The 23,320-nt window shown below is 45.8% G+C and overlaps 1 protein-coding gene across 2 annotated transcripts in view; it reads left to right on the top strand.

The window, feature by feature from the left end:
* The window catches only part of DVL3 (dishevelled segment polarity protein 3), a 155,212-nt gene that overhangs the window by 119,063 nt on the left and 12,829 nt on the right, over nucleotides 1–23,320 (top strand). For both annotated transcript variants that reach the window (XM_073589264.1, XM_073589266.1), the window contains exons 6-10: nucleotides 7,449–7,542; nucleotides 15,343–15,412; nucleotides 15,509–15,648; nucleotides 15,763–15,839; nucleotides 17,489–17,556. In XM_073589264.1, the coding sequence (XP_073445365.1) occupies nucleotides 7,449–7,542; nucleotides 15,343–15,412; nucleotides 15,509–15,648; nucleotides 15,763–15,839; nucleotides 17,489–17,556 (449 nt within the window). The remainder of the gene's footprint in view (nucleotides 1–7,448; nucleotides 7,543–15,342; nucleotides 15,413–15,508; nucleotides 15,649–15,762; nucleotides 15,840–17,488; nucleotides 17,557–23,320) is intronic.

Raw genomic sequence — 23,320 nt, 5'->3', positions numbered from 1 at the left:
CTGTGTGTGAATCATGGCTGTAGCCGGCAGGGGGCGGCTGCTCCCCCCCCCCCCCCCCCTAGAAGCAGGGGCACGCACCTATCAAAACTCGTATACTGCAGTGCTCCCGTCCTGCTCCAGACTGCAGGGGGAAATCTCTCCTCCTCTGTCCTGTCTTCTGCCGTCTTCACCAGAGAGAGGAAGGGGAGGGGTGCCTGCCCTGCACAGGATCTGATTCCTGGGCACCGAGCTGGAGAAAGTTGTGCACACGCTGCAGCTGGCAATAAGAGATAGTCTGCAAGAGGGACATGCTGGAAATCTGATTGGAAAAGTGAGGAAATTGGTTATTGCCGCCAGAACCCCTAAAAAATTAATTCCATCTCGAAGAGACGTGCTGAGAAAGGGGCAATTGTCGATCAAGCCACTCGGTGGGGCAGCACTTATTTAATGATTGTGCGATTGCTTGAACGAAAACTGTTTCTTATAGATATGGAGAACCCTCAGGTAACCCTAAATAAAGGTCAATGGACACAGGTGGCTGAATTGAAGGAATTGCTTAATCACCCATTTACCGTGACTAAAAAATTAAAAGCTGAGGATTTAACTCCTGGCATTTTCATAAGGGAGTGGAAGAACTTACTATTTTGCCTGTCCCAAAGAGGAGGTTTAATCGCAGATGGCATTTCTGCTTCAATGAAACAGACACAGCTATAGGAAAATAAAATTTTTCTGGCAGCTGTTTGTGGACCCAAGTCATCGTATATTGCTTGATTATCAACAGCTTACTAAAGGAAAAGAAGCTCTGACTGAGGTAGCAGTTAGGATGAGTGGCCTACAGGAGGACTGCCAGGCACAAGAGCTACTGCTGCCATATCTTCAGCCTCATCAGATGAGGGAGTTTGACTTTGACAAGTATTTGGATGACATGGAGCAGGCAAAGCGTTGCTGCAAGGAAAAAGATTTCACTCCGTCTCCTATAGCAAGCAGATTGACCATATTTCAGCAAAATGTTTCACTTGCTGTCAAAGAAATAGAAAAATTCAACCGTTTATCAAAACTGACTGTGCATGAGGCAATTCCTTTATACCCGGAAAATGTTAGAGATGTTGCGCACGTGGTTACGGCTTTGCCTCCAACCCAAGTTAGTGTAGAGAGGTTGTTCTCTAGCCTTAAAATTAGGTCAGATTTGTGGTCATCTATGAAGGAGGATCTGATGGAGGCAATTCTATTTCTTAGAACAAATTCATAGACTGCACACATGTTGTTTAGTATGTTTTTGTTGAAAACTTTTTTGCCACTTATAGTTTATTACATAGTGATATATGTAATCGATATTATAGTGTATTACATATTTACAATTTATTGCAGCTTTGTGTTCTAAAGTTGTATTCCAATAAATATATATTATGTTCTATCTAAATATCTTGATTATTGTATCAGAAAAATGATTAAATGTCTGATGTTGACATTGTACTACAATAAATTTTTCACTTAAATATAAGCAATATATATGGGAGTCGGAGTCAGTGTAAGGGAAATTGATGAGTTGGAGTCGTAGGTTTGGCTTACAAACTCCACAGCCCTGGTAAGGAGCAAGCAGAAGTTGAGCTGACTTTAGCCTGAAACTGCAGAAACTTAAGCTTTCTCCAATCTCTATTTAAAGTGGGGCAGCATGGTGGCTCAGTGGGGTCCTGGGCTGAGGTCCTGGGTTCGAATCCCACCAAGGACAACATCTGCAAGGAGTTTGTATGTTCTCCCCGTTTCCTCCGGGTACTCCGGTTTCCTCCCACATTCTAAAGACATACTAATAGGGAATTTAGATTGTGAGCCCCATCGGGGACAGTGATGGTAATGTGTGCAAACTGTAAAGCGCTGCGGAATATGTTAGCGCTATATAAAAATAAAGATTATTATTAAAGTGAACCTGTCAGCAGGGTTTTGCTCAGTAAACTACAGACACTGTCAGGTTGGTGCCGTTATACTGAAGAAAATGATACCTTGGTTGTTAAAATCTATCTTGTGGTTTTTAATCTGTATTTGCAGTTTTCAATTAAGATTCTCATGCTCTTGGGCGGCCTGTGAGGGGGTCTTTATGTGGTGCTCTGCTTACTTTTGCATCTGTATGGGCTTATGACAGGTCACTGATGGTTCAGTGACCTGCCTCCTATTTTACATAATGCATATAATATTGTTGGCTTAGAAAAAAACATAATTTATCTTCTTCAAAATGGCACTGGTGAATGCGCAATAGCATCTATGGCCTGCCTCCTATTTTACATAATGCATATAATATTGTTGGCTTAGAAAAAAGCATAATTTATCTTCAAAATGGCACTGGTGAATGCGCAATAGCATCTATGGCTTGTCGATCGTAGAGCCAGCACCGTTTTGCTATAGCCAAAAATTTTTTTTTTTCCTCCAGCAAAATGGCGGTGCATGCGCAGTATCATCGATCGACAAGCGATAGATGCTACTACACATGTGCTGTCACCAGCACCATTTTGCTGGAGGTAAAAAAAAAAAAATTGCAACAAAATGGCGCCAGCGATTCTTGCTCGGTAGCATCTGTCGGCAAGCCATAGATACTACTGCGCATTCGCCAGCACCATTTTGCTGAAGTTAAGTTTTTTGTAATCCAACAATATTATGTGCAGTATGCGATATATGCTACCATGCAAGCTCCTCTGCTGGTGCCATTTTGCTGAAGTAAAACTTTTTTCTAAGCCAACAGTTTTATATGCATAATGTAACATAGGGGGCAGGTTACTGAAGGATCGGTGACCTGTCATAAGCCCATATAGATGCATATGTAATCGGAGCACCAGATAAAGACTCCCACAGGCTGCACTGAAGCACGAGAATTTCATTAACTGAAAACTACAAATAAAGATTAAACAACAACCACAAGACAGATTTCGTCAACCAAGGTATCATTTTAGTCAGTATAAAGGCGCCATCCTGACACTGTAAGTTACTGTGCACAATCCTGCTGACCCTTTAACAATTTAAGTGCCGATTTTCAAACTGTAACAGCAGCATTTTAGCATTTTAATAGTGTGACGTCCGGTAAACCCGTGCCTGATTGCAGGGCTATCATGGTATGGTGTCGGGGAGGGCTGCTGAAGGAGCCATAGCGGCCTTAGTCATTCTATAGAGAAAACCAAAAGCAAAACACAAAACAAATATCCTGGAATAAAAAAGTAAAAAAATATATTGCAAAAATTGCATGAAGGTAGTAATAATAGTAATAATAAGGGTATTTAGTTAACATAATTTTGATCAAAATGTAGACGCCATCCCGCCACGTCACGGCAACCCTTGTGGGACAGTCCTAACTCTTGTATTTAAAACCTTTCCACTTGTCAAGTGACATAAATGTGAACAAGGACAGAGGGACTGAACCACCAGTAATAGTATAGGCCAGACAGGATGGATTTTCCAACTCAGAAACAGGGCGGTCACACCCTTATATGCACAGAATGCACATTGAAACAAATAAGAAACTGGGTCTGAGCAGAAAAAGTAAATTAATGTGCATGCAAAATGTAATTGCATATGAACACATGACCTTTTACACAGAGAAAACCAAAAGCAAAACACAAAACAAATATCCTGGAATAAAAAAGTAAAAAAATATATTGCAAAAATTGCATGAAGGTAGTAATAATAGTAGACCCAGTTTCTTATTTCTTTCTTAGTCATTCTATGTACAAGGTAATTTTGATCATATACTGCTATACTGTGCATTAGCAGTGTGCAGTATATAGACTAAGCAATCCAATGATTGCAGGGTCAAGTTTTCTAACTGTAGATACCTACAGCTGACACCCAGCCGCGATCAGCGGCGCTCACCACGTGGGCGCTGCTGATCGCTATGACGTACTATCCCGTCCCTGGGAATTAAGTCCCAGGGCACATGGACGGGATAGTACGTCATATGGGATTAAGGGGTTAAAAGCCGCAGAGTTCTCAGATCTCCATCCACGGCTGATAAGTTATATCCCGCTGTCAGTCTCTGGACAGTGGGATTTATCACTCACTAGCCGGAAGCACGTCGCAAATTCTGCCCATTGGCTCCCCTGTCACATGATCGTGGGGCGCCGATAGGTTGTCATATCAGCTGGGGAACAGCAGAAGACCCCCGTGTCTGTCATTGTGAATCTTCTGTGAACGCCAGCTCATGGCTGGCATTCATAGGAGATGATGATTTCTGCTATACATAACAATGCTAAAGCCCTGCTATGTGTAGCACAGGCGCGTGGATGATTGCAGCTTCAAGTCTCCTAAGGGGAATATTGACGCATCTAAAAAGTTTTTTGTTTTTTTTTTTAAAAAGTGTTAAGACAATAAGAAATTTAAAAATAATACACGTTCAAAGCGTCCCCTTTTTTGCCCCATTTCGAAATAAAACAATTTAAGGAAGAAAAAAAACGAACCACAAATTTGGTATCCTGCACTCAAATGTCCGATCTTTCAAATTATAAAGCAAGTCAATCGCATCAGTATTTTAACATCTACATACTCATACTGACCTGGAGAACCAGTGGCAGGCACTTTCTCCATACATTTTGTCTCCCACATGTCTTTGACCAAACTCAAAACGAGCGTTACAATTTTTGTGTGTAAGTAAAGGCTTTTTTTCTGCCCACGCTTCCATAAAGGCCCCTATGGAATGTACGGCCTATAGTGGTCATATGGACAGATACTCCAGTCTCCTTGGTAACTCTGCAGCGCCTTCAGGATTACCTTATGGTCTCTGTGCTGCCTCTCTAATTAATGCCCTCCTTGCCCAGGTTGAGAGTTTTGGTGGGCGGCACTCTTGGCAGGTTTGTTGCGGTACCATGTTCTTTCAATTTGATAATTGGTGCTCCGGGGATCATCAGAGATTGGGATATTTTTTTTTTTTTTTTTTTTTTTTATATAAAACAACCCTTCCCTGACTTGTACTTCTCAGTAACATTGTCTCTGACTTGTTTGGAGATCTCCTTGGTGGTCTTGGCATTGTTTGGTTAGCGGTGCCTCTTGCTTAATGGTGTTGCTGCCTCTGTGGCCTTTCATAAAATGTGTGCGTATATTGAAAGACCATGTGACGCTTAGATTGCACACAGTTGAACGTCCTGTCACTAAGCATGGGACTTATGAAGGTAGTTACTTGCACCAGACCTTTATAGGGGCTTCATAGCAAAAGGAGTGAATGCATATACACATACAAATTTTTAGTTATTTGATGCCATAAATTTAATTTAAAGCTATATTTTTTCACTTCACCAACATAGACTTTAGCGCTGGTGCATCACATACAAATCGGATTACAAAAATACATATAAACACAGTTTGTAACATAGCAAAATGGGTAAGAAGCCAAGGGGGTGAAAACTTTAGCAAGCCACTGTATCTATATCTGTGTACATAACGTAATGTAAATTTTATCAAGTTTGCTGTCACCTCAATCATTCTAAAATGGGAAAAATAATGCCGCCAGGTCATTTTTTACCACACCATGAACACTGTAAAAGCAAAAACCATGACCGGTCTGCATTTTATGAATTGAGCGTACAATTTAATGGAGACTGAAAATTCAGTGGAAACATGAACAGTGTAATTTGAAATAAGTCCTAATTAATGGCTCTTAAAGGGAACCCACCAGTTTTGGCTGATATGAGATAAGGCCACCATCTTTCAGGGCGTATATACAGCATTCTGTAATGCTGTATATAAGCCCCCGACCTTTAAGAGAAGCAAGATAACTTTTATTATACTCACCTGATTTACTGGTGAGTATAAAAACTTACTGATGTTTGAAAGTGTTCATCATTCCCTCTACCTTGACTAAAACCCCAGTTTCATCTGCAAACAAACAACCCCAGGCGTAATGTTTCCTCCTCCATGCCTTACTGTCGGTAGGATGTTCTTTGGGTGATTCGTAGTGTTTCTTTGCGAAAATCATACCTTTACAAATTGTCTACAAAGGTAAAGCCTGGTGGCCTCAGCACAAAACATTTTCACGTATATATTTAGCAGACTTAATGTATGTTTTGGCTGGTGTTTGTATCCAACCCCTTCCCGCTAGCTCATGCACTGTGTGCTGCGAGGATTCACCAGTGTCTGCGAGAACGGCCAGAATGTATGCGATTATGGATACTCACTGGACGCCGCTTTTTTTTTTTTCCCATACAAGTATATTGAGAGAGGCCACAGCCTCGCTGCATATACTTGTATGGAGCAGGGCTGTGGAGTCTGAGTCGGTGCTCATTTTGGTGGAGTCGGAGTTGGAGTCGGTATAAAATGGACCGACTCCGACTCCTAAAATATATAATTGGGTACAGTAATTCAATGCAGGATGTGCTGAATATTTTTTCATAGGAGTTTGGGAAAGTTATGAAATGTCCTATAAATGGCTGTTATATTCCTGATCTAAGGCTACATTCACACACAGCGTTTTTCCTGTGTTTTTTGAGGATACGTTTTTCAGCTGCAAAAGCTGATCATCTTTTTAAAAAACTGCATCACCTGAAAGGTTTTTGAGCTCATAGATAATGTTTTCAATAGCAAAAGCAGATTAGAAATCTGCTCTGTCTATCCATATCGTATCTGTACCAAAAAGAATGAAAACCGGGTAGTACACCAGTATATATTCTGTTCTATCTAAATATCTTGATTATTGGATCATAAAAATGATTAAATGTCTGAGGTTCACATTGTACTACAATAAATTTTTCACTTAAATATAAGCAATATGTGTGGGAGTCGGAGTCGGAGTCGGTGTAAGGGAAATTGAGGAGTCGGAGTCGCAGGTTTGGCTTACCGACTCCACAGCCCTGGTATGGAGTGAGTATCCATATCAAATGCATCTCCGGCTTTCCCAGCTCAGAAACCGGCAAATCCTCACAGTTCTGCAGGGGGCGGGAGGGGGGTTGTTTAAAAAGTCGCACAGAGCAATTTCAGACTTGCCATTTTAAACCGGACAACTCCTTTAAGACTGTTTTCAGTGTTCCATAGTCTATCATATGAAAGTTTTTTTGTGTAACCTTCTACTGTCTGGTAACTTTCAACAATGAGATCCCCTTGCTGTGTTGTAAGCTATTCAGGCCATGGCTTTTGCTGTAAAATGTAACTAAGAAAATGTCCTAGAAATCCTACTAGAACAGCCAAACTTTCTATGGGGTTAATCAGAACTACTATAAATGACAGCTGTTTACCTATTACTGTTTAGCATGGATTTAAATGCCATTGGTTAATTCTGGATGCAACCACATCCCCAGTTAAGAGGGTGTTCACACTAATGCAACCATGTTATTTTAGTGCAATTTTATTTTCTTATTTTTTTCTACATGACAAAAACCTGTTTTTTAACGGGTGTGTAGACTTTTTATATCAACCGTACTAGCAGTGAGCTTGGTTAGTCATGCAAACCATGTTATATACTGTGTGTTCCACATGCTTTTGATATTTTTTTGTTCTCATTGCAGGTTCAGCAATTCCACAGAGCAGAGCAGCGCATCTCGTCTAATGAGGAGACATAAGAGACGCCGAAGAAAACCAAAAGCCCCTCGTGTTGAGCGGGTAAGAGAAACCGTGCCATGGTTTCTTATTTCTAAACCTTATATTAAGATGTGTGCCATAATTTGAAAAATATACCTATTGTGCAATTTTTTAATATACTGTTCTGATGCCCATTTGCACATTGTGACAGTCTATTTGCTGCTTTCACACAGGCTCCTACAATCAGTTGTATGTGTTTTTGCTGACTGCTCCTGAATTTTGGGAGCTTTGACTGATGTGGGCCTGTGTGCCAAGACCCCAGCTATAGCCATAATGAAGGGGCAGAAGTGCTGTGCCGACTGTTGTGATCGGATCAGTCTGATTTTCCCTGTGAGGCAAGCGAAGCGCTAAATGGGCTTATAGAAAATCTATGGCTCTCACACCCAACCCTGTATTTCCCTACAACAGCTAAAGTACCCTACCGTTCAAAAGTTTAGGGTCACTTAGAAATTTCCTTATTTTTGAAAGAAAAGCAGTTTTTTTACCCTTCGCCGCGACAGCACCCACTGGAGGTATCGGATCCGCCCCGCTTGGAACAGGAAACCCTACAGGAAGAGAAAAAGGGGCGGTCCGCATTTCCTCCTCAGTTTTGGTTTCCTGTTCCCAGGGAACCTCAGGATATATCCTTCAGGAAGACGTACCTGGGTCATATGCACGCCGCCTGCGCGGTGTCCATGAGAACGGCAGGGGCTGCGGTCTGGAAGCAGCGTCGGGGGAGACTCTGTTTGACGGCTCACCCCTTGTCTGATGGCTAAAAGGTGATGACCGGATCCGGGAAGGGCTGCCTGGTCTCACCTAGGGGCGCGCCAGGCGGTACCAAGTACGCAGGAGCCACCGCTGCGGTAAGTGCACCAGTGGCGCAAAGAGAGAGAGGTGGCGGCAGCGTCGGGAGAAGCGAGGGCCGCATGCAAAAGCGGCGGCGCGGTAGCCGGCCGGCGTAGATGCTCCTAGGCCCCGGAAGTAATGAGTGAACTTCCGGGCATGATGGCTGAGGAGCGCAACGGCGCATGCGCGGTGAACCCGGGGAGGAGGAGCGACTTCCGGGAGAATAAAGACAGACAAAAAGAGATCTATTTAAAACAACGCCGCAGCTTAGCGGCAGGAATCCATGTCATCCCCAGCGGAAGTACACGCTCCAGCAGGAGACTCTGCGGGGGGCAACTCTTCCAGGGACCGCGCTACCAGGACAGACACCGCCCACAGGAGCAGGGCGGGAGAGTCAAGACCTAGGACAAGATCTCAGCCATCTAATCCGGTAATAAAAAGCTTCACTTGGTGAGTGTGCAATATATATACTCTGCCTATTAAGCTGACCCCCCCCCCCCCCCCTCCTTTCGCCATGTCTCCCCTCTTCCAGGCGAAGAAAAAGGAGAAATTCAAACATAAAGAATGCGCTTTATGTGCTGAGCCTCTCCCTGACTCCTACCCCAAAAAGCTCTGTAAGCAATGCACCAGAGAGACTAGACAAGGGTCGGCGGTGTCTTCAAAGGACATTCAGGCCATAACCCGTGCCAGTACTCCCTCAGAAGCTAGAGCACAAAACAGGTGACCCTCAGCTCAGTCAGAGGAAGAACAGGGGTTAATCTCTGATTCTTCTCTCGCATCATCGTCATCATCAGACATTGAGGGACGATCTTGTTTTCCCCTGGATAGTGTGGATAACCTAGTCAAATCCATGAGGAACACTATCTGGTGTGAGGAGACAAGGGGCGCCCAAACCGCACAAGAAATAATGTTTGCGGGGTTGGCGGAAAAGAAAAGGAGAGCGTTTCCAGTAATACCGGCAGTTAAGGCCCTAATAAAGAGAGTGGGGAAAAACACGATCAAAGAAGTTTTCTCCCATCGGCCTCAAAGAGGAAGTATCCATTTAGCGATGACGAGCTATTAAAATGGACCAAAGTTCCAAAAGTTGATGCCGTTGTAGCCTCTACCTCGAAGCAGTCCACTATTCCGGTAGAGGACGCAGGCTTATTGGTGGACCCGCTAGACCGTAAAGCGGAGTCATCATTAAAAAGGTCTTGGGAGTCTACCACAGGCATTTTTAAGCCAGCAGTAGCCAGCACATGCACCGCCAGGTCTATGCTCGTGTGGTTGGACCAATTGGATCAATAAATTGAGCAGAAGGTGTCTAGGGAAAAACTACTGGCTGCTATTCCATTAATTAGAGGGGCGGCAGCCTTCATGGCCGATGCATCAGCAGACACTCTGTGGCTGGCAGCGAGAACAGCTATTCTTGTAAACAACGCCAGGAGGGCACTATGGGTGAAGAGCTGGAAGTGGGACGCGCAATCAAAATCTAAGATTTGTGCAACCCCGTGCGAGGGAGAACCTTTTAAAAGGCGACCGTTTGGAAGAAGGAGACAAGCGGATAGATCAAATAGATGGCCCACAAACGAAGAAAAGCAGAAGGGTAGCATGTTTAGAGGTTCAACATTCAAAAAGGAAAATAAATACTAAAAAATCAGTCCTCCCGGTAGGGTGTAGATTAAAAAATTTTTCTTCAAAATGGGAACAAATAACTTCGAGTCCATGGATTCTAAGTTTAATTAAAGAGGGAATGAAAATAGAATTCCTTCAAATCCCTTATTTCTTTATCATAACCTGCCTTAACTCTGTAGTACAACAAAAGGCCCTCGAAGTAGAAATTCAGAGCCTACTATACAAGGGGGTTTTAGCAGAAGTTCCAGAGGGACAAGAGGGTAGAGGGTTCTACTCTCCTTTATTTTTAATTTCCAAACCAGATGGTACATTTAGGACAATTATAAATTTAAGGAAGCTTAATACGTTTATAAAAAATTGTAAGTTTAAAATGGAATCAATCAGATCCACCATAAAACTTCTCTTTCCAAACTGTGTAATGGCAGGGATTGACTTGAAGGATGCTTACTATCATCTTCCTATTCATGATAGATACCAAAGGTCGCGGTGGTGTTCAAAGGCAAGATCCATCATTTTCCGTATACAGCCATGCCTTTCGGCCTCTCTACGGCGCCAAGAATCTTCACCAAAGAGATGGCAGAGGTGATGGCCTATCTTCGTCAGAAAGACACTCTAATCGTGCCTTATCTGGATGACTTCTTAATTATCGGGAACTCTGTCACCCAGTGTACCAGACATGTGGCTGATGCGATCTCATCTTTGCAGGATCTAGGCTGGATCATCAACTTCCAGAAGTCCAGACTCGTTCCGCATTCCCTTCAGATGTTCTTAGGGTTCCAGTTAGACTCCACAACCCAGAGATGTCTACTCCCTCAGGTAAAAATTACACTCACAAAAGAGAAGGTGGAGGCAGCCATAAGTAGACCACGTATGTCTCTGAGAGGGGCAATGTCGCTATTGGGGTCACTCATTTCCTGTGCCCCAGCAGTCCGGTGGGCCCATTATCACGTCCGCACACTGCAGCATCAGATCCTCCAAGAGGACAGGCGACATAGGGGTAACCTCGAGAGCAAGATAACCCTGTCACAGGAGGTCTTGGCTTCTCTAGAATGGTGGCTAGATGATAACCATCTGTCCACAGGAGTCCCATGGGTCATAGTACCATCTTGTATCCTAACCACCGATGCTAGCCCCCACGGCTGGGGAGCCCATATGGGCAATAGCTTTTGTCAAGGAAGGTGGAATGGAGATGAACTAGGCTACTCGTCTAATCTAAAAGAACTGACGGCGGTATATTATGCTCTACACCATTTTCTTCCACAGCTCCAACGGAAGCATGTCAGGATCTTATCGGACAACACCACTACAGTGGCCTACATAAACAGACAGGGAGGTACTCGATCAGAGACTCTGAGGTCTTCTACGGCAAGAATCTTAAACTTAGCCGAAAGTTATTTGTTGTCCCTCTCGGCCCTCCATATCAGGGGAGAGAACAACCAGGAGGCAGACTTCTTAAGCCGACACACACTTCGGCAAGGGCAGTGGTGCCTCAATCGCCGAATCTTCAAGGACATAGTAGCTCTATGGGGGCAACCTCAGGTGGATCTCTTTGCCATGAAAAACAGACAGATAAAAGCGTTTGCCTCCCTGTCAGATCATCCAGACATACTGGACGCCCTCCAGGCCTCATGGAAGTTCAACCTGGCATATGCCTACCCTCCGATAATTCTCCTACCACAGGTCATTCGGAAGATCAGAGAGGACAAGGCAAGAGTAATTTTGATAGCACCATTCTGGCCTAAGAGACCGTGGTTCTCATGGCTACGAGTTATGTCGGTGACAGATCCTTGGGTTCTCCCTTCGATTCCCAACCTACTCTCCCAAGGCCCTTCCCCCCCCAAGTGGACAGCTTACACTTGACGGCGTGGAATTTGAAAGGCAGCTACTAAGATCGAGGGGGTTTTCTGAAACACTAATTGCTACGCTCCTACAGACCAGGAAGCAGTCCACTAGCCAAATTTATACAAGGGATATGGTTAAAATTCCTGCAGTTTCATACAGCGCCTCATACCACAGAAGTTCCGGTAGTTCCTATCTTTGAATTTCTACAGAAAGGGAAGGACTTGGACCTGGCAGTAAACACGCTGAAAGTCCAAGTGTCCGCATTAGGCACACTGTACGGCCATAATATAGCAGGAAATAAGTGGATATCACGATTGATTACAGCTTGCGAACGGATAACTCCAATTCACATACCTGCAATCCCTGTATGGGACTTAAATCTGGTCTTAGACGCTCTTATGGAAGAACCCTTCGAGCCGATAGACACGATATCCCTGAAATGCTTGTCACTCAAAGCGGCCCTCTTAGTGGCATTGACGTCGGCTAGGAGAGGTGAGTGACATCCAAGCTCTATCCATAGACCCACCCTTTTTTCAGATATACCAGGATAGGTTAATATTAAAACCAGACCCCTCATACCTGCCTAAGGTATCAGCAAGGTTCCATAGATCTCAAGAGATACTTCTCCTGACCTTCTTTGGAGACCCCTCCACTCCGGAGGAGCGGAAATTCCACACCTTGGACGTTAAAAGAACTGTCCTAAAATATATTGAGGTCCAGGAGCTGGAGGCAGTGTAAGGCTCTGTCCATATCTTTTCAGGGCTGTAAAAAAGGGTACGGAGTCACGAAGAGCACAATTTCCCGTTGGATCAGGGATGCCATTTGCTTAGCCTACTCCTCGAAAAATGAAGAGCCTCCGGAGAACATCAGAGCACATTCCACCAGAGCAGTGGCAACCTCCTGGGCCGAGAGGGGAGACGTTCCGATTGAAGCCATATGTAAGGCGGCAATTTGGTCAACCCCTTCTACCTTCTATAATCACTATAGACTTGACCTTTCATCAACTTCTGACCTAAGCTTTGGCAGGACTGTCCTTGGCATGGTGGTCCCACCCAGGTGATGGTCTCTGGAATCTCTCCATTTTACTTATTAATCCTTAGCAGATACACTTTATTATTGATATCTTAGCAGGGAGGGTAGTGAGCGGGTGCTGTCGTGGATTCATTAAAAGGGTATTACCGGTAAGATATCAATAATAAAGTGTATCTGCTAAGGATTAATAAGTAAAATTAGGAAAAGACATTGCCTAACCTTTGGCGGTCCTCCTGGTACTCTGAAATACAAAACTGAGGAGGAAAGGCGGACCGCCCCTTTTTATCTTCCTGTAGAGTTTCCTGTTCCAAGTGGGGCGTATCCGATACCTCCAGTGGGTGCTGTCGTGGACTCATTAAAAGGGCCTTACCGGTAAGTAATCCAGCTTTTTCCAATGAAGCTAACATTAAATGATTCAGAAATACACTCTACATTGTTATTGCAGTAAATGACTATTCTAGCTGCAAACGTCTGGTTTGTAATGCAATATCTTCTTAGGTGTATAGAGGCCCAATTCCATCAACCATCACTCAAGTGTTCTTTGTGTTTGCTTACTGTGTAAGAAGGCTAATGGATGGTTAGAATACACTTGAAAACCATTGTTCACGTATGTTCGCACAGATGAAAACAGTTTGGCTGATTAGAGAAGCTATAAACCTGACCTTCCTTTGAGCTAGTTGAGAATCTGGAGCATTACATTTGTTGGTTCCATTAAACTCTCAAAATGGCCTGAAAAAAAGAACTTTCATGTGAAACTTGACAGTCTATTCTTGTTCTTAGAAGGCTATTCCATGCAAGAAATTCCCAAGAAACTGAAGTTTTCCTACAACGGTGTGTACTACTCCCTTCAGAGGAGAGCACAAACAGGTTCTAAACAGAGCAGAAAGAGAAGTGGGAGGCCCCGCTGCATAACTAAGCAACAAGACAAGTACATTAGAGTCTGTAGTTTGAGAAATCGACGCCTCACAGGTCCTCAACTGGCAGCTTCATTAAATAGTACACGCAAAATGCCAGTGTCAACGTCTACAGTGAAGAGGTGACTCCGGGATGCTGACCTTCAGGGCAGAGTGGCAAAGAAAAAGCCATATCTGAGATTCGCTAATATAAAAGGAAAATATTAATATGGGCAAAAGAATGCAGACATTGGACAAAGGAAGATTGGAAAAAAGTGTTAAGAACAGACAAATCCAAGTTTGAGGTGTTTGGATCACACAGAACAACATTTGTGAGACGCAGAACAACTGACAGTATGCAGGAAGCATGCCTGACGCCATCTGTCAAGCATGGTGGAGGTAATGTGATGGTCTGGGGTTCCTTTGGTGCTGGTAAAGTGGAAGATTTGTACAAGGTTAAAGGGGTTTTGAATAAGGAAGGCTATCACTCCATTTTGCAACGCCATGTTATACCCTGTGGACAGCACTTGATTGGAGCCAATTTCATCCTACAACAGGAAAATGACCCAAAGCACACCTCCAAATTATGCAAGAACTATTTAGAATACCAGCTGCCTGCTTCTTCATTATCTGTAATGGAGTGGCCATCGCAGTCACCAGATCTCAACCCCATTGAGCTGTTGTGGGAGCAGCTTGACCCTATGGTACGCAAAAAGTGCCCATCAAGCCAAACCAACTTGTGGGAGGAGCTTCTGGAAGCATGGGTTGAAATTTCTCCAGATTACCTCAGCAAATTAACTGCTAGAATGCCAAAAGGTCTGCAATGCTGTAATTGCTGCAAAGGTAGCATTCTTTGATGAAAGCAAAGTTTGAAGAAGAAAATTATTTCCAATAAAAATCTTTTTTTTTTTTTTTCTTACCTTGTCAATGTCTGGACTAGATTTTAAATTCATTTGACAACTCATTTGATAAAAAGTATGAGTTTTCATGGAAAACACAATTGTCTGGGTAACCCCAAACTTTTGAATAGTAAGTGTTAACCAATCGGTGGTGCAGTGCTCAGCGTTCAATGTGAATCATAGAATCCTAGAATCGTAGAGTTGGAAGGGATCTCCTGGGCCATCTGATCCAACCCCCTGCTAAAAAGCAGGATTCGCTAAATCATCCCAGACAGATGTCTGTCCAGCCTCTGTTTGAAGACCTCTATTGAAGGCGAACTCACCACCTCTCGTGGCAGCCGGTTCCACTCATTCATCACTCTGTCAAAAAGTTTTTTTTCTAATATGTCTCCCCAATTCAATTTCATCCCATTGCTTCTAGTCTTTCCTTGTGCAAATGAGAATAAAGATGATTCTTCTACAGTGTGACAGCCCTTGAGATATTTGTAGACAATCACCGGTTACAGCTTTGGTGTGTCGTCCTTCTTGCTTCAGCCAGTGACTGGTTTCTGCGGTCATTGCACTGCAGTGACAGACCAGGGGCCCCATACCATCGAGTGTTGCGTTGCATTATTTTAAAGGATGATGGGGATGCCATAAAACCCTTTAGAAACTGTCTGGGGTTTTCTCTAAAATGCCGAAATAATGAATTACATTGTGCACCTTATATTTTTCAGTCCTCTTCATTCAGCAGCATAACAGATTCCACCATGTCTCTGAATATAATCACCGTCACCCTAAACATGGGTGAGTTCGTCCAAGCCAACCATCCTGAAAGCGTTTCTCATTTTTCCTCTAAGATGTTATAATCACATTTAACTGTGTTTTCATTTATTACATTAGAAAAATACAACTTCCTGGGCATCAGCATTGTTGGACAGAGTAACGAGCGCGGGGATGGGGGAATATACATTGGGTCCATCATGAAAGGAGGAGCAGTGGCTGCTGACGGCAGAATTGAACCAGGCGATATGTTACTGCAGGTGCTTATCTAGATCTGGGAAAGATTTTGTAGGGGCACCGATGTTGCAGATACGGGCACATGATGCCGTTTGACCATAATGTTTCACTTGTTTGTTAAATATTAAATTTTGCAGGTCAATGACATAAATTTTGAGAACATGAGCAACGATGATGCCGTGAGAGTCCTTAGGGAAATCGTGCACAAGCCAGGGTAAGCCCGTTTTATCAAGCACTTTAGTCCTGTGTCTCTGACTGTCTTGCTACTTGTGTGGTATGTTACATACACCTCCGTAATATTAGAGGGGCTTATCTGCACAAAATCTTGTCACTTCGCATTTCTTCGGGTATTTATCACCCTTTAACCACCGTGTTAACCAGACAAGGGAGTTTACTTAATAGTTAAGTTGTTTTAATTCGGTAAATCAATAGTAAACATGAAAATAAGCAATTTCGTGATACGTTAATGTCATCTACCTCAATAAAGAAGACTGCCTTCACTGAATAGTTTATCCCATGAATTGTGAATATTAAGAATGAATGATCAGTCCATAAGAAGCTGATTTTTCTGATAAGATATATTACAAAGGTGCTTATTTTCAAATGTCCTATTTTCTGAAAAAAAATAAAATAAAAACGACGGTTACTTCTAAAGTAAAAGCATGGTTTGACAGTTGAAGTTTGCATCATCTCCTCCCCCATGGGCATCCGGACGGTTCTGTTTTTTTTTTTTTTTTTTTGGGGGGGGGGGGGGTGTGTGTATGGTATGATGTAGCAGACACACATGCCAGAGTGATGGCTTTTTATATTTGTATACTCATTTTAATGTCTTTGGGCCTTCATAAATATGGCAATAAATACATCACTCTGGTGTAACTTCATTAAGCTCCGTTTTGTTTCAAAGGGTAAAAATTTATTTATTATTGACTGGGCCTGAAAAAGCCTTAAGGGGTTGGTCCACTACTCGGGACAACCATGTCTCAATAATTATGCTTCCCGTGTGAAATAATAGTTTGTACTCTCCTCTGATTTTCCCTGGTTTCATGTGAAGTTATATCCCATAAGCCGTGCAGCCAATAAGTGGCTGCTAATGAGCCACGTCACTCCCACCTTCTTTGGATGAAACTTAAATTTGGAAAATGAGATCTGATGCTACTTTATGACTTTCTCCGGATGTCTGTTATGACTGAAGGAAGCCACAGTGGTGGTTCATTAGCAGACTCTGAAGGGCCACAGGGCTCATGTGCCCAACGTCATAGGAGACCCAGCACTGATGTCATTGGAATGGCACCGCGGGTGACTACAGGCTATTTATATAATTTTTCACAGGTATGTATGCCATTCGTGGTCTTTTGCAGTTTTCAGCTGCGCTTCAGCCTATTCCGGCACCATGAGACTGCATTGTGACCTGCCTTATCACATTGTATTCTGTGTGGAGTGGAGGCTACTGTCTTGGTGCAAGCCTGAGACTCAGAACTCCATTTGTAATTAAGAAAATGTAAAACGTGACCTCCACTCCACAAAGCAGATGCTTTGTGTGATATGGCAGGTCACTAACCACAGAAGACGGCGACCATAGAGAATATTGCTGCTTACAAAGCGAGGAAAACAAAAAAAAAAAAATCACCAGAGCGCGGCTTTAAATGTATTTTCCTCAAGTAAATCCTGATGACTTTTAAAAAAAATTTTTTTAACAAAGGATGAAAGGGAGGAAACGTTATTACATTTTTAAATAAGAGTTCTTGAGAAGTTCAGTATTGGAGGTGCCCATTTAGAGACTTATAGAGACGACATTTAAAAACCCTTTTTGGTATTCTGAATTCTTCCTTGTATAATAAGAAGCCTTACATTTTTCTCTTGCAGGCCCATTACTCTTACTGTCGCTAAGTGTTGGGATCCCTCTCCTCGAGGTTGCTTTACATTGCCAAGAAGTAAGTCCCAGCCAATCCATATCTCACATGTAGTGGGTTCACAGTTCTGTTCTGAGTAATCTCCTTGTGCAAGCTTTAATGACTCTTTAAGGCATTACACTGACTTCTAGCAGCCATCATAGAGGTAGATTACTGTCTTACTCATTGTGTGGAGTGCATTTAAAGTACACCGATCACCAGATTTCTCCTTCGCCTCATTGGGGGACACAGATACTGTGGGTGTATGCTTCTGCCGCTAGGAGGTTGACACTAAGTGGAAAAAAAAAAGAGGTTAGCTTCTCCGCCGTATACACCCTCGCCCCCATTGCGGGCGAAAATCAGTTTTTTGCTTAGTGTCCATGGAGGCACATGTCTGTTTTTTTTCTCCAGACTTTTTTCGTCTGTTTCCTTGAAGATGTGACAGGGGCAACGGATTGAAAGGGTCAGATTTACCCAAACCAACAACGTGCGAGTGTCCCTCCACGTATCCTCTCCCGCGTCGTGGGACACAATGCCGGACTTAGCTCTCACCACCCCTAGGTATTGAAACCATGGGCTGTACAGAAGCACAAGACTAGTCCGTGTGGCCCCCACTGCTCCACCAATGCTTAGACTGCGGTGCTGCAAGGTGGCGGACAGTCCCTCTCCTCACCCCCTGAAGGGGTTAGATGGAGCTAGGGTGCCTGCACCGTCCTGTTTTATCAAGGCCCCCTCACATACCTACGCTCAGGCTGAAGAGGATCATCGCTGAGTAGAGGGTCTGGGAGTGCCCCTGCAAATATCTCAAGGCCGAAGCCACCAGCCATGCAAGGCTGAGGGTGGCTGGATCTGTTTTTTGTGTACCACGCAGCCCCCCCCCCCCCCCCCCACGGTCTGGTAGGGGAAAAATTGAGGCCGGAGCTAGGCCGCGGCCGGAAGTCCCGCCCCTGGGGCCGCGCGTCACTTCGGCGGCCCACCCTGCACTGGGCAGCGGCGAAGAAATTTAGGCCCCGGCTTCGGAGCGCGGCTAGAGTGGTTTTACATGCTGGCTCATTCCCACAGCTGGTGGCGTGCGATTTGAAGGAAGCAGCCGGGGGGGGGGGGGGCGCAGGACTGGGGTAAGTGCTGCCCGAGAGGCCACGCTACAGGGAAAACGAGGTGCTACCTCCTCCCCACGTCCCCAGCAGCGGACAGATACAGCATGTCCAAAAAAGCAAAGACGCACACGTTCTTTCACGCTGCATGCATCTCTTGTCGGGCTGCGTTTCTGCGGGCGCAGAGCAAGCGATAATGCGAATCCGGACGCGCCCAGGAGCCCTCCCCTGCGTGACCAATGTGTCAAATCCCCCGGAGTGGGCCCTATCACTGTCACAGTCCATGGCGTCGCTTACGAGAGCAATAGAGTCCCTTCAAGCTCCAGATAGGGGCAGGGACAATGGCTCGCCGGCCTTACAGGGAACCTCCACCTCACAAAAGCTTCCGGACTGCAGGGGCCGCTCTCACTCCAGGCAGACCCAGAGGAAACAAATCCACACGGTGTCGCCCAGTCCATCTGGTGCCTTGGCATCCGTAAGCTCTGCTTCTCGCTCCCAGGCACCAGTGGTTGATAACGAGCAGGCCTCAGATTGCGACTCAGACGAGCCCCTCGACCTGGACACTCCAGGGTCACGTGAAACAGTGGACAGCCTCATAGAAGCCGTCAATCAGACCCTGGGGATTGAGGATGATCCCGCAGCGGGGCATAAAGTGGCATTTAAGTGAGTGAAGCGTCCGCACAGAATTTTTTCCTCTCACCCGGAGTTTGAGGACATAGTGCAGTGGCACAGAGAACGTCCAGACAGGCGTTTCTCGGGTCAAAAGGCACTTGAAACAAGGTATCTGTTTGCTCCGGACCTCCGTAAAAGATGGATGGAATCCCCGATGATGGATCCTCCAGGTTTCGCGCCTAGCCACTAAGACCCTGCTATCCGTCCCTAGTGTTTCCTCGATTAAGGATCCCACGGATCGCCTTAGAGAGCTTAGCTCACTCAGTATATGAGGCGTCAGGGTCAGCACTCGCTCCCTCGTTGGCAGTAACTTGGGCAGCCAAGGCTATGATGATATGGTCAGAAACATTAAACAAGGTCGCGCATGAGCAGGATCTACCTGCAGAGATTTCGGAGGTCGCAGGTCAGATGGCGATGGCCGGAGACTATGTAATCAATGCGTCTTTGGATGCGGCCAATTGCTCGGCACTTGCTGCTGCTAATGCAGTTTCTATCAGAAGAGCCCTATGGTTAAGGACATGGCGAGCCGATTCTTCTTCTAAGAAGTCTTTGACTTCCCTGCCTTATCAGTGCGGCTGCCTATTTGGGGAGAAGTTGGATCAACTTATCTCCGACTCCACAGGAGGAAAGAGGGGTTTCTACCTCAACAAAAGGTCAAACCGATTTTTCGTCACCCGTTTCAGGCACGTTTTCGGGCCTTTCGCAACACCGGGTTGACTACAGCGGCCAATTCCGCCGCCTTAGGCTGCCCCGGCAGGTCTCATATAGAGCCAACACATTTAGGAGAATGAGTACTCAGCAGCCCAGATCGAGGGGATCCAGATGCCAAAGATCGTCGGCCAAATGACTCGAGGCCTTTACCAGACGACACCAGTAAGGTGGGCGGCCGCCTACTCTGGTTTTTCCACGTCTGGGCCAATGTCGCTCACGACGCATGGGTAAAGGAATTGGTGGCCTCAGGTTTCAAAATTTGTCAGATACCCTCCAAGACGTTTTTTTCTTTTCTGGCTTCCCAGGGTGGATGCCCAGGCAAGGGCTCTATTGGGAGCCATCAAATCGCTCCAGCACAACGGAGTCATTGTTCCAGTGCCGTAACACGAAAAAATCAGGGGTTCTATTCCAACTTTTTTGCGGTTCCCAAAAAGGACGGGTCTGTCAGGCCTGTTTTGGACCTGAAGCTTCTGAACAAATTCATCAGGATCAGACATTTCCGGATGGAGTCTCTCCGGTCAGTCATATCGGCCATGGAGCAGGGAGAATACTTGGCCTCAATAGATATCCAGGACGCATATCTGCATATTCCCATTTTTCCTCCTCATCAGAGGTTTCTACGCTTCGCCATGAGCGATCTACATTTTCAGTTCGTAGCACTACCCTTAGGGCTAGCCACGGCTCCCAGTGTGTTCACAAAGGTTATGGCAGTTGTCATGGCCATACTGCATTCTCGAGGCATAGTCATCTTGCCTTATCTGGACGACCTCTTGGTCAAAGGTCCTTCAATACGGGCATGCGAGGAAAATGTCAACATCACGCTAGATACTCTTGCCCGCTTAGGGTGGTTGGTCAATGCGAAGTCATCCCTTGTGCCAGCTCAAAAGATCTCCTTCCTAAGAATGATTCTCGACACTCACCGAGTGGTAATTCTCCCTCAGGAAAAGGTGCTAGCGCTCCGGCAGGGAGTCCGGACACTTCGTCAACCAGTCCCTCATACCATCCGATCCGGGATGAGGAGTCTAGGGAAAATGGTGTCAGCAATGAAAGCGGTACTGTTCGCCCAGTTCCATCTTCGCCCCCTGCAGCACGCCCTTTTGTCAGCTTGGGACAAGAATCCCTTCACGTGCGATCGACAGTGCCGACTGTCCTTTCAAGTCATGCAGTCGCTCGGATGGTGGTTAACCAGTTCCTCACTGACCCAGGGGAAACCTTTTCTCCCCAGACCATTGGTTGGTGATGACAACCGACGCCAGTCTCCTCGGCTGGGGAGCGGTGTTTCGCCACCACACGATCCAGGGACGGTGGTTGCCACAGGAGGCACACCTCCCGATCAATTTATTGGAGATATGAGCCATTCGGCTGGCTCTGCAAAAATTTCATCACTTTCTAGCAGGCCGCCCTGTCTGGATTCAATCGGACAACGCCACGGCGGTGGCTTACATAAATCACCAAGGGGGCACCCGCAGCAGAGCAACCATGCGCGAAGTGGGGTACGTTCTGCAGTGGGCCGAAGCAAACCACTCAGTGATTTCGGCTGTCCACATCCTGGGTGTGGCAAATTGGGCGGCAGACTTTCCTAGCCGGCAGGGTCTTGCGTCCAGAGAGTGGTCTGTACATCCCGAAGTCTTCCGGCAGATTTGTCAGCTGTGGGGAACTCCGGATGTGGACCTGATGGCGTCCAGAGTGAACGCCAAGGTGCCCACATGTCGCTCTGGCCAGGGACCAGCAGGCAATCGCTGTGGACTCGTTGGCACCAGTTTCGCCTCCCATATCTATTTTCCGCGCTGCCACTACTTCCGAGGGTCATCAAGAAGTTCAAGACGGAAGGGGTTCCGGCGATTCTGCTGGCCCCAGTCTGGCCCCGTCGAGCGTGGTACGCGGATCTAATGCAGCTGCTCGCCGACGTTCCTGGGCGCCTGCCAGAGCGCCCAGATCTACTTTCTCAAGGGCCGATTTGCCACCCGAACTCAGGGGCCCTGTATTTGACGGCATGGCCAATGAATCTTGGATTCTAACCCAGGCAGGGTTCGGGAGCAAGGTGGTCGCTACAATGATTAGCGCCCGGAAGCCTGCTTCAGCACGAATTTACCACCACACCTGGAAGGTGTTCTTTGCTTTGGTGTCGAGGCCGCGGTGTTTCTCCGCTGAGATTCTCGATCCCCAACATCTTGACTTTTTTCTCCAGTCGGGCCTAGATTCTGGCTTAGCCCCAAGTTCCCTCAGACAAATATCGGCCTTATCCGTCCTGTTTCAGCGCAGAATTGCTACCAATCTGCAGGTGAAGACTTTCATCCAGGGAGTCTCCTACTTGGTACCTCCCTATAAGGCGCCTATGGATGCTTGTGACCTTAACCTTGTCCTAAGTGCTCTGCAGGAAGCTCCATTTGAACCGCTTCAGGATGTCTTCTTGAGGTACCTTTCCTGGAAAATGGTGTTCCTAGTGGCCATCACTTCTATCAGGCAGGTTTCAGAACTGGCAGCCCTATCCTGCCAAGCCCGGTTCCTCACTTTCCATAAGGATAAGGTGGTGCTCAGACCAGCCCCTCCTTTTCTGCCAAAAGTTGTGTCCTCTTTTCACATTAATGAAGATGTTGTCTTGCCTTCATTTTGTCCTGCACCGGTGCACCGTGTGCAAAAGGCTCTTCACGTGTTAGACCTGGTAAGAGCCCTCCGGAGGTACGTGTTGAGGACGGCACCCTTTCATCAGACGTACATGCTGTTCGTGCTCCCCGAAGGGCGCAGGAAGGGACTCGCTGCCTCAAAATCGACCATAGCCAGATGGATTCGTTTGACTATTCAGGAGTCCTACCGCATTAGAAACATGCAAATTCCAGCAGGGATCAGAGCGCTCTCTACTCGGGCAGTGGGCGACTCTTGGGCGCTTCGGCACCAGGCTTCGACGGAACAGGTTTGCAAGGCAGCAACCTGGTCCAGCCTGCACATATTTGCCAAACATAATATCCATGCTCAGGCCTCGGCGGATGCGAGCCTGGGTAGAAAGATTCTCCAAGCAGCGGTGGCGCACCTTTAAATAAGAGGTGCATGTAGCTTGGATCGGTGAGTCAATCTCCCACCCAGGGACTGCTTTAGGACGTCCCACAGTATCTGTGTCCCCCAATGAGGCAAAGGAGAAACATGGATTTTTGTGATAACTCACCGTAAAATCCTTTTCTCCGATACGCTCATTGGTGGACACAGCACCCACCCTATTAGCCAGTTGGCTCTTGTTTTGTTTAAATTTATATGCATTTACTAATTTGATATAAGGGTGGTGTTTTGGACATGTTGTACCTGTATTAAGGCTGATTTTGTTGTCCTCCTACTGC

This window comes from Dendrobates tinctorius, unplaced genomic scaffold (assembly GCF_039654945.1).
Source record: "Dendrobates tinctorius isolate UK_male_01 unplaced genomic scaffold, ASM3965494v1 ptg000107l, whole genome shotgun sequence".
NCBI classification, from domain to species: Eukaryota; Metazoa; Chordata; class Amphibia; order Anura; family Dendrobatidae; genus Dendrobates; species Dendrobates tinctorius.
This window is presented reverse-complemented; position numbering and strand designations above follow the sequence as displayed.